Source organism: Pogona vitticeps, chromosome 7 (assembly GCF_051106095.1).
Source record: "Pogona vitticeps strain Pit_001003342236 chromosome 7, PviZW2.1, whole genome shotgun sequence".
NCBI classification, from domain to species: domain Eukaryota; kingdom Metazoa; phylum Chordata; class Lepidosauria; order Squamata; family Agamidae; genus Pogona; species Pogona vitticeps.
Genome location: NC_135789.1, coordinates 3,406,348 through 3,419,593, shown reverse-complemented (window position 1 = coordinate 3,419,593; position 13,246 = coordinate 3,406,348). Strand labels below are relative to the sequence as shown.

The 13,246-nt window shown below is 42.4% G+C and overlaps 1 protein-coding gene across 6 annotated transcripts in view; it reads right to left on the bottom strand.

The window, feature by feature from the left end:
• Nucleotides 1–13,246, bottom strand: part of RERE (arginine-glutamic acid dipeptide repeats) — a 266,304-nt gene that overhangs the window by 143,361 nt on the left and 109,697 nt on the right. For all 6 annotated transcript variants that reach the window (XM_078379232.1, XM_078379236.1, XM_078379235.1 and 3 more), the window contains exon 3: nucleotides 8,303–8,373. In XM_078379232.1, coding sequence (XP_078235358.1) covers nucleotides 8,303–8,373 — 71 coding nt within the window. The remainder of the gene's footprint in view (nucleotides 1–8,302; nucleotides 8,374–13,246) is intronic.

Sequence of the window (13,246 nt, the reverse complement as noted above, 5' to 3'; positions counted from 1 at the left end):
AAAATACAGCCCAGTCTTCATACAATGAAAAGAGGTGTCTTCTCTTTCATTATGCCTGACACTGTGTTTATGACACAGCCACTTCCTTCCTAATTCCTTGGCATCTCTTCCACTCCCACCTATTCCTGTCCCTGTCTACCTCTCATGGCAGTCAGAGATTTCATTCAGATGTCAAATTAAATGACATCTGAATGAAATCTGTGAATGCCGTGAAAGGTAGACAGGGACAGGAATAGGTGGGAGTGGAAGAGATGCCAAGGAATTAGGAAGGAAGTGGCTGTGTCATAGACACAGTGTTAGGCATTTCCTCTCCAACCTCTACTTCCGTCTTTATCCCTCTCTGTCTCTTACTTATGTACATCATCACACTGGGCAATATCATGTCATCTCCCCACCAGCATGCTGGTCTCTGAGTTCTCTAAAGAGCACCACCTACCACTGGGCCAGAGCAATCCGATTAGCATCCATGGCTGCCTTGTCTCTGCTTCAAAAATACACGGCCTGATTAGCAGTGCAACAAAACTCAAGAGCTTGGAAGATCTCTAAGCTAGATGCTGATCCTTTTAAAAGGATAGCATCTCACCTATTCCGCATCTACTGGTGTTCCAACACCTTCATCCACAGCTTAGGGCCAACCTAAGAGCTTCTAATAGCTCGTGACAAGGGTATCCACCTAAAGGGCTCTTCCTATACTACACAAGCTTGCCAAAACATTATGATCATCACCAAAAGGGTATTTTTTTGGGGGGGAGGAATCATCTGACCATCTGAATTTGTGTGCGGGCAACTAGAGAGAGAACCTTTGCAGTTATGGCATCCAGTATTTGGAACACCTCCCAGGAGATGGGCCCAACATGAATTTTGATTCACCAGCCACAGACATTTTAGTATGCCCAGGTATTTATAAACAGAGGCTACCAGTATGACATTTTTAGCAGTTTTGCTTTATGGTCAATTTTCACACCATTATTTTGCTTTGGTTTTAATGTGATTTTTTTTTAAAAAAAATTATGCTTGTGTTTTATCTCTCTTTTGTATGCTGCTTTAAAGGACTGAGGCTAAAAGTCTTTCTAATCCAACTACTCTGATACTGTGGATGCACATGAAATACCAATCTCTGAATAATGTGGGAGTGGGAAGACAAAGGCTAGCTCCATTATCGCGGATGGAATTAACACTTAAAGAAAGAGGGAGCTCTCTTCACGTGGCACAGCAAAGCAACGGAAGCACTCAGTAGAAGGCAGGACCACTATCAATATAGAGAGGTCAAGTCCTCAGCAATTAGGCAAGATAAGGAAACGAAGCTTCTTCACAGGAGTCCTGCTGCATACAAATTAATGGTAGACTGAAAAAGAGGGAGGGAGCGAGGATTCACAAAAGGGTTGAACACCACCATGGGACTATGATCTTTGAGATCTCCTGGGTGGCACCTGACTGAGCATAAAGCATACTGGGGGCATGAAAAATCTTTGGCCTCAGCCATATGTAGTGTTTCTCTTGCATTTTTATGCAAGATTGTCGTTCTGACATTATCATGGACAACGTAACTGGGCTGAGATGCAAGAAAGACCTGAACCAAAGGATACTCATTTATAGCTGTGAATGGTTCTGTAATTAAATAAGAGGAGCAAAATCTAACTAAAGTGAAAAGAATGCAGGAGGCAGTAAACAGTCTCAGAGTTTGCCTTTCATTTCTGTGCATTATTCTTTTTTATTTTCCATGCGCTATACAAATCTTCCACAATCAGAACATGTGCCAAGAAAATTAACATTGAAATGTTAATGTCCCATGAGCGGTGGAGCCTCTGCAGCATTGTTTTGCATTCCAACAATTCCACAACATGCGTCTTAGAACAAGGTCGCTGCCTTGAGCGCTGTGTCGGCAGACTGCTATCTGAAAAGTGATCCAGTTCCAATACAAGGGCATCTTGTTCCTTTTATAGAGGGAAACACAGGTGCAACAAAACTCAAGCCACATGCTAGAATACAACCGTCGCACCACCACCGGCATTTAAGAAAGAAAAAAACAAAGAGCCAAAATCCAGCTTAGAAAACTACCCACCACGTTTGTATTGTGGAGAAAGCCCTGCTCATAATAATAATATGACTTGCCATTTTATGTGCCTCCTAGTATACTGCAGGTGGGTTGCAAACAAGAAAACCCCTGACCTACCTAGAAGACACAGCTACTAAATTATTCTTCCTGGTTACTCAGGCTTCTTCTCTAAGAACACTGCATTTAGAGACATGCTGAGAGCGACGTCAATATACAGGTGAACCAATAAAAATACAGTTTACACGGCATGTGCTTGATCACATGCATCAAAGGAAGGGGAGGGACTACTGGCCCTAATTATGAATTCTTCTCCACCCTCATAGCAGGCACTGCACATCTCGTGGATGGTGCCCCTTGACTCTGCGTAAGTCGACCAAGGTAGAAAGCATCAAGCTGGTGCTAGATTCAAAGGGCCACTTCTCTGTAGCAGAGGGGTGAATAAAATAGGAGGATCACATCGTGTGATGGGTTCTTCATTAAGGGACGGTTGAATGCTTTTCTGGGAACCTCCCTCTAAGACCACGAGGTCCTTAGCTAACAGGTTATGACTGCCAGGTATCTGTACATCACTGTCAATTGTCTTCTCACCATTTTAAAAACTTCTTTTTAAATGAAGGGAGAACAACAGCAGTCACAGATGGAAAATTAAGTCAGGCCCATTTGCAGTTTGATGTGAACCATGACACAGAGATCTGGAAAAATCCTAAAGACTACTCTACAGAGGGACTTCTCTTAAGATAAATAGTTGGGAAGTCCTTGGATGGCGAGATAGGATATTCTGCTTCATTTACTGGTCTTATATAAAATCAAGTAAATACATGCACATACAATATATCTACCAAGATACAAAATTCTAGATAGGAGCATTAGTTGTTGATCTCTGAACAACCAAGCAACACTTTGAATGACTCCTAAATTCTACAAATTCAGGATTCTACAATAATGTTTGCAAATTATACAATGCGTACATCTCTATATTAAACTTACCCTAACAGAAAACTTAAAAGTTATCCTGCAATCAAGGCTTCCCCATAAAGCAAAATTAACCACCACAACAAAAATGGTATATTAGTCAAGACATCTGGCATGTCATAGCAAGACGTTAATCTTGCTGCTTAGGAGCCAGTAATCAATTTTCGCTTCCTCCAGCAACTCTATCATGATGCTGAATTAGAATCTACAAGTCCAGGGAATTTATTAGAGCTTGGTGAATGGTGGTGGCCGCAGCCGCTCTGCCAACAGGATATGGTTCACATCAGGCTAAAATGCTTTTGGCAGCCTGCCGTGTCCTTAAAAAACAATCAATAAGGTTACCTCCATGTAGCAGTGGGTTGGGTGCCAGGAAATGTACAGGCTTCCTAGAAAACACAGATACATTAACAGCCCTGTCTCCAATTTCAAACGTTATCAAGGACAGAAAGCAGAATCTCTGTATCTGAAATAAACAGACACCTGCAAGAGCCCAATGAAGAAAAATAAGTTATACATCTCAAGCCAAGCCAGGCAACATGCAATTAATGCAGAGGTAATAGTGTGCAGGGAGGTCCGGAATAACGAGCAAAAGCTACAATCAGGCTAATGGTTAATGGGGGGGGGGGAGACTTGGTAGATAATGCTGTACAGGCAATCTTAATGATATGCAATGGGAAGAACAAACCTGGGCGTAACAGCAGGAAGATACAGCCTTAGGCATACGAGGAGGGAGGGCATGGTAGGAGAAAAGAGCAACTCTCTTTCCAAAAGGAAGGCATTTAACGGGATGATCCCTATTGCTTTTCTGCCCGCCAAGATTCCACAGAGTCACAAGAACGGAGGTATCAGGGCAACCGTCTTGAAAGGACCTCCCTCCGGGCTGCCATTCTGAAATCAGACTACACATTCAGCAACTGAAAGCCTCCCTTGCCAGGAGGCAGCTGGGCTCTAAACCCACTTGTCAGTTTCAAACTGCGGTACAGCCAGGAGTAACAACAAAGGTGCGATTGAGAACTCTCAAATCTGGGCGGGTAGTCTTTGTGAGAGTGTGAAAACCAGGCCAAACACATCTTGACGGCTGTTCTTTCAAAACAGCCCTCTCTCCCATCCGGATCTTGGTGAGCAAACCCGTGGTGCTGCAGACAAGGAACTCCTCCGATAGTGAACCAGCTACATTTGCGAAACAGCTGGAGCCCTACAAGGGACCTGGGAATTTCAACAAGTCCTCTTTAGCAAATGTAGCTGGTTCGATTTCAGCAACCACATTGCAACCCACCCAATCACAACCCTGCACTCTGCCCTTATCCACTTCCACTCGTTTGGGACAACCACAGTGTTCTGTGATACGAAAACTGGGCAAACGATGGCTTGCATAAACTAGAAATGACAGCTGCACCAGAGCTGGTTGACACGAAGAAGAACCTGCCCACTCCAACTTCCACAGCAAACATTGTTTTGCAAATGAGAAAGGGCAAGCATGAAATGCATGATGAGCAGGGTGAGAATATGTGAATCACTGGCATATTTCTTATCTCTAAACCATGATTTGGAGAACTGGTGGGGAGGCAGACTTTGTACAGCCTTCTGATCACAATCAAACTGGCAATTAGAGCTTCAAAGGCATGAAAGAGCAAGACGGGCTTTTAACCTCCTGTCCTAGCTGAATGTGAATGGCTCGGTTCCTACTGTTTTAAGTTATGTATTTTACTGACCTAGACACTCAAGGAAAAAACAAGGGGTTTATAAAAGGAACTGCTTCAACCAAAGGCGGGGCTCACAATATTGATAATCCTACCTACCTAGTAAAAGATCTCCAGGGCCTGGAATGCAGTTCTTCACAATACACGGATCAGAGAACCTTCAGCTCAAAGTGCCAGAGCCGTCCCCATACTAATCTCACTTCTTAGACATAATCATAGTTAAAGTCCTTCACCTCTCTTACTTCAGAAGTGCTTCAAGTATACTTAAAGATTTAATGCTAATGAAAAAGTTTGTCTTATATGTAGATAAACATTAGTCAGATTTGAAGATGATATGATGCTGATTATATATTCAATTTGGCTGCTGAAATTTCAGAACTGCTTCTTTAATCCTTCTTTATTGCCAAAGGAAAGGAAATAAATTTCCTTGCTAGAATTTGGCCTCATATCCATTCTACAGGACAAAAAAACCTTCGGAACACAGCCAAACAGCCCGAAAAACCTACAACAACCATTCTACTATTGCTTTTGAACACGTAATAACAAAAGCAGAACTCTCAAACTTGAGAAACAAAATACAGATTACAGCTAAAACCATCCCTTTGGGATGCCAGATTTCCCCATCAGATTTGTCCACAAATTTTACTGACATTAATGTGGAGTTACTGTGCTATCCTAAGAGAAGTGCTTTCAAATAGTTGCAGCACTTTTAAATGTTTTTTGTTACATAACTTTACACTGCTTGTGTGAAATTCAAAATTCAGAGGTATCATTTATACTGGAAAATAACAAAGACAGCTTCTCCTAATTAAAGGTTTACATGATTTTATACTTCACTTAGAGGACCAGCTGCAGATGTAAGGCTGCTTAACTATCATTATAATTAACCACGATTCGGAAAGCAGCTTTTCAGCCTAGTTTAACGTTAACCGTGGACAGTCTAGTACAAAAATAATGTTGTATCAAATAAAAACTAACCAGGGAGGAGAAGAGAGGATTTATACGGATGAGAGGAGAAAAAGAAACAAGAGTGCAATCCTACAGCACAGTCCCGGTCTTCTCACCATGCATTAGAGAATACAAGTGTTGTGCTTCCACTGGTGAAAATGTTCCAAAATCCATACCAAAGTGAAGCCTTTATAAGGTCAAGGAAAAAGGCACATGAAGCTTTCAAGAATACTATCTCTTCATCGGCTAAGATACTAAAAGCAAAGCAGGGTGGGGGAGTGAAGCTGGCTCTTCAGTTCTTACTGTCTGAAAGTAATTTCAGGATGCAATGGGGGAGAGACACTGCGGACAAAGGACCAAGACTTATTACATAATACACTGGTGTCGGTATTGGATTTCAACTGCCATAGCCCAAAAACTTACAGCAAGCTGCAAAGTTAGAAAAGCATGTTGTGATTCAGTGAACACACAAAGAGAAGCAATTAATTTTTAGAAGATTAAAATCAACTGATGATCTGGTCTGGCAAGATGGGAACAATGCTGTCTGGAGAGTAGGGACGGAAAGAGAGAAAGTAAGGAAGAGAGAATAAGCTAGGCTGTAAATAGAGCCATTTCATGAGAAACAGAAATCAGCATGACTGTTAAACTGTTGTACATCACTGCCAGCCAAGGCTAAATGCAAACCCCACCCCCCGCCCTCCAAAAGGAAATGTAAAGAAACTTGAAGAGATTCTAGGGGCTGTGAGTTTGTGTGTGTTTTTAAAGATATACATCAATGTATGTAAAACACACAGTGTTCCACCTCCCACGCTGTTTTGGAGACAGCTTTAATGTGTTGTACCAGACCAGTACTGACAACAGAAGCTTCAGCTTTTATTGCCGCTAATACCCTAAGCAATTACTGTTGCTCAGCGGGAGCTTCTGCCCAGAATGGCAACGACTGCACTGTAATTCAACATTTTTTGCAGGAGCGATTCCTCTTGAGTACCAGAGCACCTGCTAATGTGCAAAACTGCATAAATGGGGCTTAAAATGTTGTGTGAGCCTAGGAGCTTATAAGCTATCACTTCAAAAAAAAAAAAAAAAAAAGCCAAAGTACTGTTCATGTCATAGCATTATTGACTTTGCCAGAGAGCAAAAATTTGAGGTGAGGGGAGAAGAATATAAAGACAATGAAAAAGGTACTTAAATATGGGTGTGGGGGGGGGGAGGAAGCTGGAGTGACTCCAAAATTCAGAAGGATGTGAAAAATTACCCATAAGAAAAGAAACTGTACATAATCGAAATCTCCAGGGGGTAAGAATAGCAGACACATAAATATTGAAACAGGCTGTCAAAGTAACCCAGGAAAGGAAGCGCATTCTTCCACGCTGCGGTGTTACAAAATTAACCAGAGAGAGGGGAACAGAATGAGGAAAAGGAAAGGATTATTTTGGTAGAAACAGATGGTGAGGTACATGGAACAGCAATGTGTCACCCAGATGTGTGTGTGTGTGGTTATTTTGGTTTTTAAAAGGGATCTCTTTATGACTTCAGGGAAGACCAGAACTGAAGTTCTTAACATAACTTGCTTGACTTCGTGAGCTTGGACTCTCTTGGACTATAGGTGGAGACACTCCTTTCTATGCATTATCGCTTGCCTGCCTTCAAACGGTTACTAGCAGCAGCTGACTCTTGGCAATCAGCTTCACAGGGTTTAAAAAGCAGACAGCATCCAACACCTTGCCCTGGGAAATGGGCGACTCTTCGTGAGTTATAACCTAGCGTTCACCCGCAAGGACTCTAATGTCAAGCCTGAGGTTCAATCGTGCCTGATGTCTCCGGGCAAAAAGGAGGAGGTGAGAGGAAAGACCCTTGCCTGCTTGAGGTCTCTCTGCCAGAGTAAACTGTTTACAACAACCTTCAATCACATTATCATATTTTACATACAAACTGCAATAAAACAAACTGCAAAAAAGACCAAAAAGCAGCAGCAAGATTTCAAAATCAAGATCAGCACCATCAGCAGAATGAGAACCACTTCTCAGAAACCGGTGAGGAGGGAACGAAAATTAAGGCACGTCAGACTTGTTACCAAGCACTGGAACTATCCTCTCACACACGCCCCCCTCTTGCTTTATTCTAAGTGTGTGTGTGTGTGTGTGTGTGTGTGTGTGTGTGTGTGCGCGTGCGTGCGTGTGTGTGTGTGTGTGCGCGCGCGTGAGCGCGCGTGCGTGCGTGCGTGTGTTTTAAGGAAATTAGGACTGTGCAGGTGACTATGTACTCTGCAACACTACAAACTGTGCCTTTGATTCAGTTTATCCATCATCCATGCCTCAAATTGCTCAGGAGAATTAAAGGCAACCAACAAGCTGGTTTGTCTCTCTTTCAATAAACACATTCCATAGACCTGGATTTCATGGATCCAGAGTTAAGAAAACTCTAGTGGCAGAACTAAAAAACAAAATATTAATAACAATAAAATTAAAAATCTATTTCTCAGCTTGCTCTGCCTTACAAGAACAGTGTAGGCACAGTTTCTGTTATATACACCCACGGTACTAGGATGGGAGTGAAAACATACCATTGCCCTTGGAACAGAAAAAAAATTACACATTTCAAGAAGAAAAGGGATGTTGCTGCTTACCAATTTGAAGTCTTGAATGCTACAGATGAAGTATGGAGTGTTTGGTCGGCGACTCTCAATATACACACAATCTTAAAAAGGAAAGAAAGAAAAGAAAGGGTTTGTTTTAAATTTATAGCCATCTGTTTCTCTACCTTGGCATAAAATAACCAGAAGTTCAGCTTAGATAAACACATATGAGGAAAAAGACCAATTAATAACACTATGGAATGTATCTTAGTGCAGGAAAAATAAATACAAATCATGTATTATATGACTGTAATTTAAGGAACAGGATTACAGAGAATTTAATCATGGCAACTCCCAGAGACAACATGCCATGAAAACAAACAAAGTCAGAGCCATCCCATAACTAAGTTGACACAATGACCAGGTCACAACCTTCCTGTCATGCCAAACAAGACGAGAAACAAAATCTCCTAGGCTGTGGCTCAATGGTTATTGAACATTCAACAGCAGCATGTACACCACTTGCCCACTGCTCTGTTAGAAATTCAACCTGTTTCTTTTATTTATATGCCATCTTCCAGCAAAAAGCTCAAGGCAGTTTCGACAATAAAACTCGACAGCAATGAACATGTCTCAATTCTAAAATGCTCCCTACAATTCATCTTTGCTGCTTCCAGATGAGAAGGGAAGAAGATCTCTACAATATGCTTGTTGAGCATGTCCCCATCCTCCCCCATCCCCAAGATGGGCTCCCTGGCAAGACATGGGCCGAGGGGCCACTCAATTTCCTTTGTAGGCAAGTAAATTCTGTTTGTTGCTTTATTGCAGGAACAAATGGAGGACAAACAGAAGTGACTCAAAATGGGCCCAAACGAAGCGGTCTTCCACCAGTCATGGCAAAAACAATGGAAGAAGCTACACAAGAGTGCAACTTGCACTAGGTTCTCATGCTAGCAGGCAACAGTTCAAGGCTACATGGATTACTACAGAGAGAACACAACATCTCTGTGCCAAAGTCTTTCACAATCTTTATTAAATTATTTGTGGGGCACATGTTCTTCCTGCAACTATACATTTTTCAATGGAAGCCAGGTAAATGTCAATTTCCCCCCAAAATGGATAATTTCATAAATTTAAATCAGTAACAGGATGAATTGTTGCAATACTAGTCGAAATGGAAAAGGGTCACCCTAAGTCAGAATTGACTTGATCCATTAATGATTTGCATTATTAATAGATTTAAGACACCAGGAAGTTTTCTGATTCAGAATCTTCTGGAAAACCCATACAATTGATTACACAACAACCCCTCCTGCAGGGAAGGGAAGTGAGAGAAGGAAAGCCAGACACATTTCAGCTTCAATTCTAAACCACCCAGAGGGAGTTCCTGCTTTCTCTCCCACTTGGTTAAACTGCTCACTGATGAAGGGCATCCAAACCTCTCTCCACTTTTTTACAATAACGGGTGCCACTTATAGATCTTTGGCATGCACACCCAAGAAATCCTGAAGAGAGCTGTGTGTGCATATCTAGGGAGAAGCCATAGCTGTGTGGCAGAGCACATGCTCAGCATGCAGAAGGTCCCTGGTTCACTGCCTGGCATCAACAGATAGGGCTGGAAAACCCCTGTGTGATTGCTTGGACAACCACTGACAGTCATTATTGACAGCACTAACCTAAATGGACCAAGGGTCTGTCTCAATAGAAACAAGCAGGTTCTCGTGAGATACAATAAATAGCTTTCTGTCCTTTGTTTAGATTTATTTTCTGTTCATTTTTTCCAACTGCCCCAGCCTCATGAGCTGCAGCTGAGTCCTGTGGCACTGTTTCAGCCACTCCTCTGTTACACGCACTGCCTTTTCTCTCTTGCACACTAGAAACGTACACATTGTTCTGCCGAGAGACATATCTGTGAATAATCCAAGCACAGAAGATATCGCAAGCTCTCCCCCCACCAACACTCGCTGCCTTAATACCTAATTGTTGTAGAAGTGGGAGGGGAAGGGAGAGAAGAGTCAAGCAACCGGGCTCCTTCTACATCTCTTTACAGCCAACAATTCTAAGGCTGCATTATCTTCTCAACAAAGTCTCTTATGTTTATGGAAATATGTCTTTCATCTCAAAAGATTATATACCACAAACTAAAATCGAGGCCGAATGCTGAGGAATTAATTTCTTCAGTCACCGAAGAGGGGGAGGGATAAAGAAACCCAACCACCACAAGGACTGAAACTCTGCAACTGCTTAAGTGTGATACCGCAAAGTAATTCAACAGGGGAAAATGCTAAAAAACAAACTGACATTGAAGGATAGGTGTAGATAAGCTGAGAGTATTATCTAGGTTGGGGTTTGATTGACTTTAAGCCTTTTTTTTATCGGTACAATAACTATAAGTGATGAAAAGTTTGTGCCTTGTTTGGGGATTTGTTTAAGGGGAAGAGCATACTACATGCCACAGTGTAGCTCCAGTTTTGGGCATCGCTAGCCAAAGAGGATGCACCACACAAACAATGCCTAGTTCAGCTGAATCAGTGACTTGATGGCATTATTGGGGGAGGGAAACAGTCTAGTTGCAGGTGGCGCTCCATGTTGCTTGAATGATGCAGATGGTGGGGGGGGGGAAGCAAAATTTCTGCTTTCAAGCAGAAGACCAGGGATAGTGTTCTGGAAGCAAACCAAACATTAGGTCAGCAAATAGATATAGACAGTTGGTCTTTGCATAACTAGCAAGTTGTTCACAATGAGGACACAGATCAGAGGCCTAGCATTTAGAGGGAGAGGTAGTATTCCAGCAGCCACCTTATTGCGCCTGAAAAACTGCTTCAGTGCCCCTTGTGGGCCAACTGCCAGGCTGGTCACCTAAGTACAGACACAGGCCAATACACCCCTCTCCTGGCAAGCTGCTCCTGTGACACAGCGCTTATGCTACCTGGACTCTGGCTAGCATAGTCATTGGTTCAAGACCTTCAACACCTCATACAGACAGATAGTGTGTACTAAGCATGCAGTCAATGCAGGACACTGTTTTACAGAAGATTAAGACATATTCATCTACAGTGGCAAAGAAAGACATTAAAGGCATGAAAATGAAGGGATGAGAGATTGGCAGCTATTCTAAAAATTTTCACATCCATCTGTTGATGGCTGCACCCGACATGTAAAAAATAATTTAAACAATCTGTGGTTCCGAATCCTTCCTGTGATATAGTACAAAAAGGAAGAAAAAGTGGGGGAAAGGCAAATGAACACCGGGTACTTTTCTACTTTTAAAGCACAGCAATTATCAAGCTGTGGTCTTTTTGTGTGAGCTGTACATCTTGGGACCTCTGCCTTGTTGGCATTTCATCATGCAGAGGAAACATATACCTGGCATGGTGGGCAGTATGACAAACCCACTACCACCAGATGCATCCTGCTTATTGTTCACACTATCATTTGTGAGTCAGCCTACAAGCACACACATTCCAACCAACACAGAGAAGAACACAGAAATCAAGAGATATTTGCATAGCCTCAGAAGTTTCCTTCAAGGAGTGTAAAGGTTTATTTTTTTTAAATCCATGCTGATGGAGGTTTTAAAGATAAGTTCATAGATGGTACCTGAGCATCCTGAAGCATAAAACTCACAGATGCAGCTAAAACAAGGAGGGGGTCTGACATATAACTGGTGGACCTTTGACCCACACTGAAATTTTGAGGCACAGAAATCTCGGGGTGGTGAGGGATTTATCCTCAAAACTGCAAATCTGAAAAACCAATACCTACAGAATTTACTTTACACTTGGCATCGACCTCTGCCATCTCCCTTTGGCTATGAAACAGGTACAGTAGAATGGATCATCATCCCATAGCCATCCCGATCATTCACAACATTTGGCTCGGAGATGCCAAAAAGCTCTCGTAAGAGGAGCAGAAATCGCAAGCAAATCCCTTCTGCCACCTGAAACCTGCCAATAAAGAAGCTGTGACAGACGGAAGGCTGAAGCAGCAAAGGTCCCTTGACACAATTTATGCTGAGAAATCCAAGCGCCTCTTGATGTGCCCAGATCCTCCCTACAGCTGGCATATGGTGGCAAGCAATGGCTCCTTCATCCTCCTTAAATGTCCCTTCTACACAATGTAGATTACCATATCAGGCTGGATATGCTAAAACACAAAAAATGACCGCCACTCAAAAAGAAGCCACAAGCAAAGGAGGAGGTGTTAAATTTCATAGCAACCACATTGCACATTTTGTTGGAATTTTAGGTACCTGGCTTACGCAGCTATAATTTTTTTCAAGTTCCTAGGTACCAGCAAGGTGTTTCTCTGTATGTAGAATATTTTAGATTCCCATCCAATGAAATGGGGAAAGATAGTCCTGAACAGTGTCCTTGACCAACCACACCTGTAGCATTGCTCACTTGCTCACTCTCTGACAACGGAGAGAATCATCATTTAGCCCAGAACTTTTTAAAAGAGCTTCCTCTTTTATGGCAAGTCAGTCCTGTCCCCTGGGGAGGAAGTTGGATAGTTTTTTTGTCTACTGGATGAGAACACGTCTTTCCACATCCTTCCAGAGCTGTTGATAAAACCACAAATCATAGATGGGAATGCACTGGAACACTGGCTAGTAACTTTAGCCTTAAGAAAACTTGAGAAAGTCTGGGCCAGGAGATCTGATGCCCATCAGATTGGTGTTTTCCTTTTAAGGAAAGTAAGCTCGGACCCTGAACTCATCTTCCTGACCCACTTTCCCCATCAAATGCTAGGAACAGCGTGATGGCCCTCTGCTCACTGGCATCAACACGACAGCCTCCTTGCTGCAGAACAGAAAGGTATTTCCTGCTGAGTGTTTACAATATAACCATAGTAACTTAAGGAAGCCAAAGTCTGCAAAACATCTCATGTGTCAAATTCCTAAACACAAAAACTATTATTTGCAAGACAGGCCACGTTATCAAGTGGGTTTGTCTCCACCAAAAATGTGTGCTGTTAGCCATGGGGCCGCAGGGG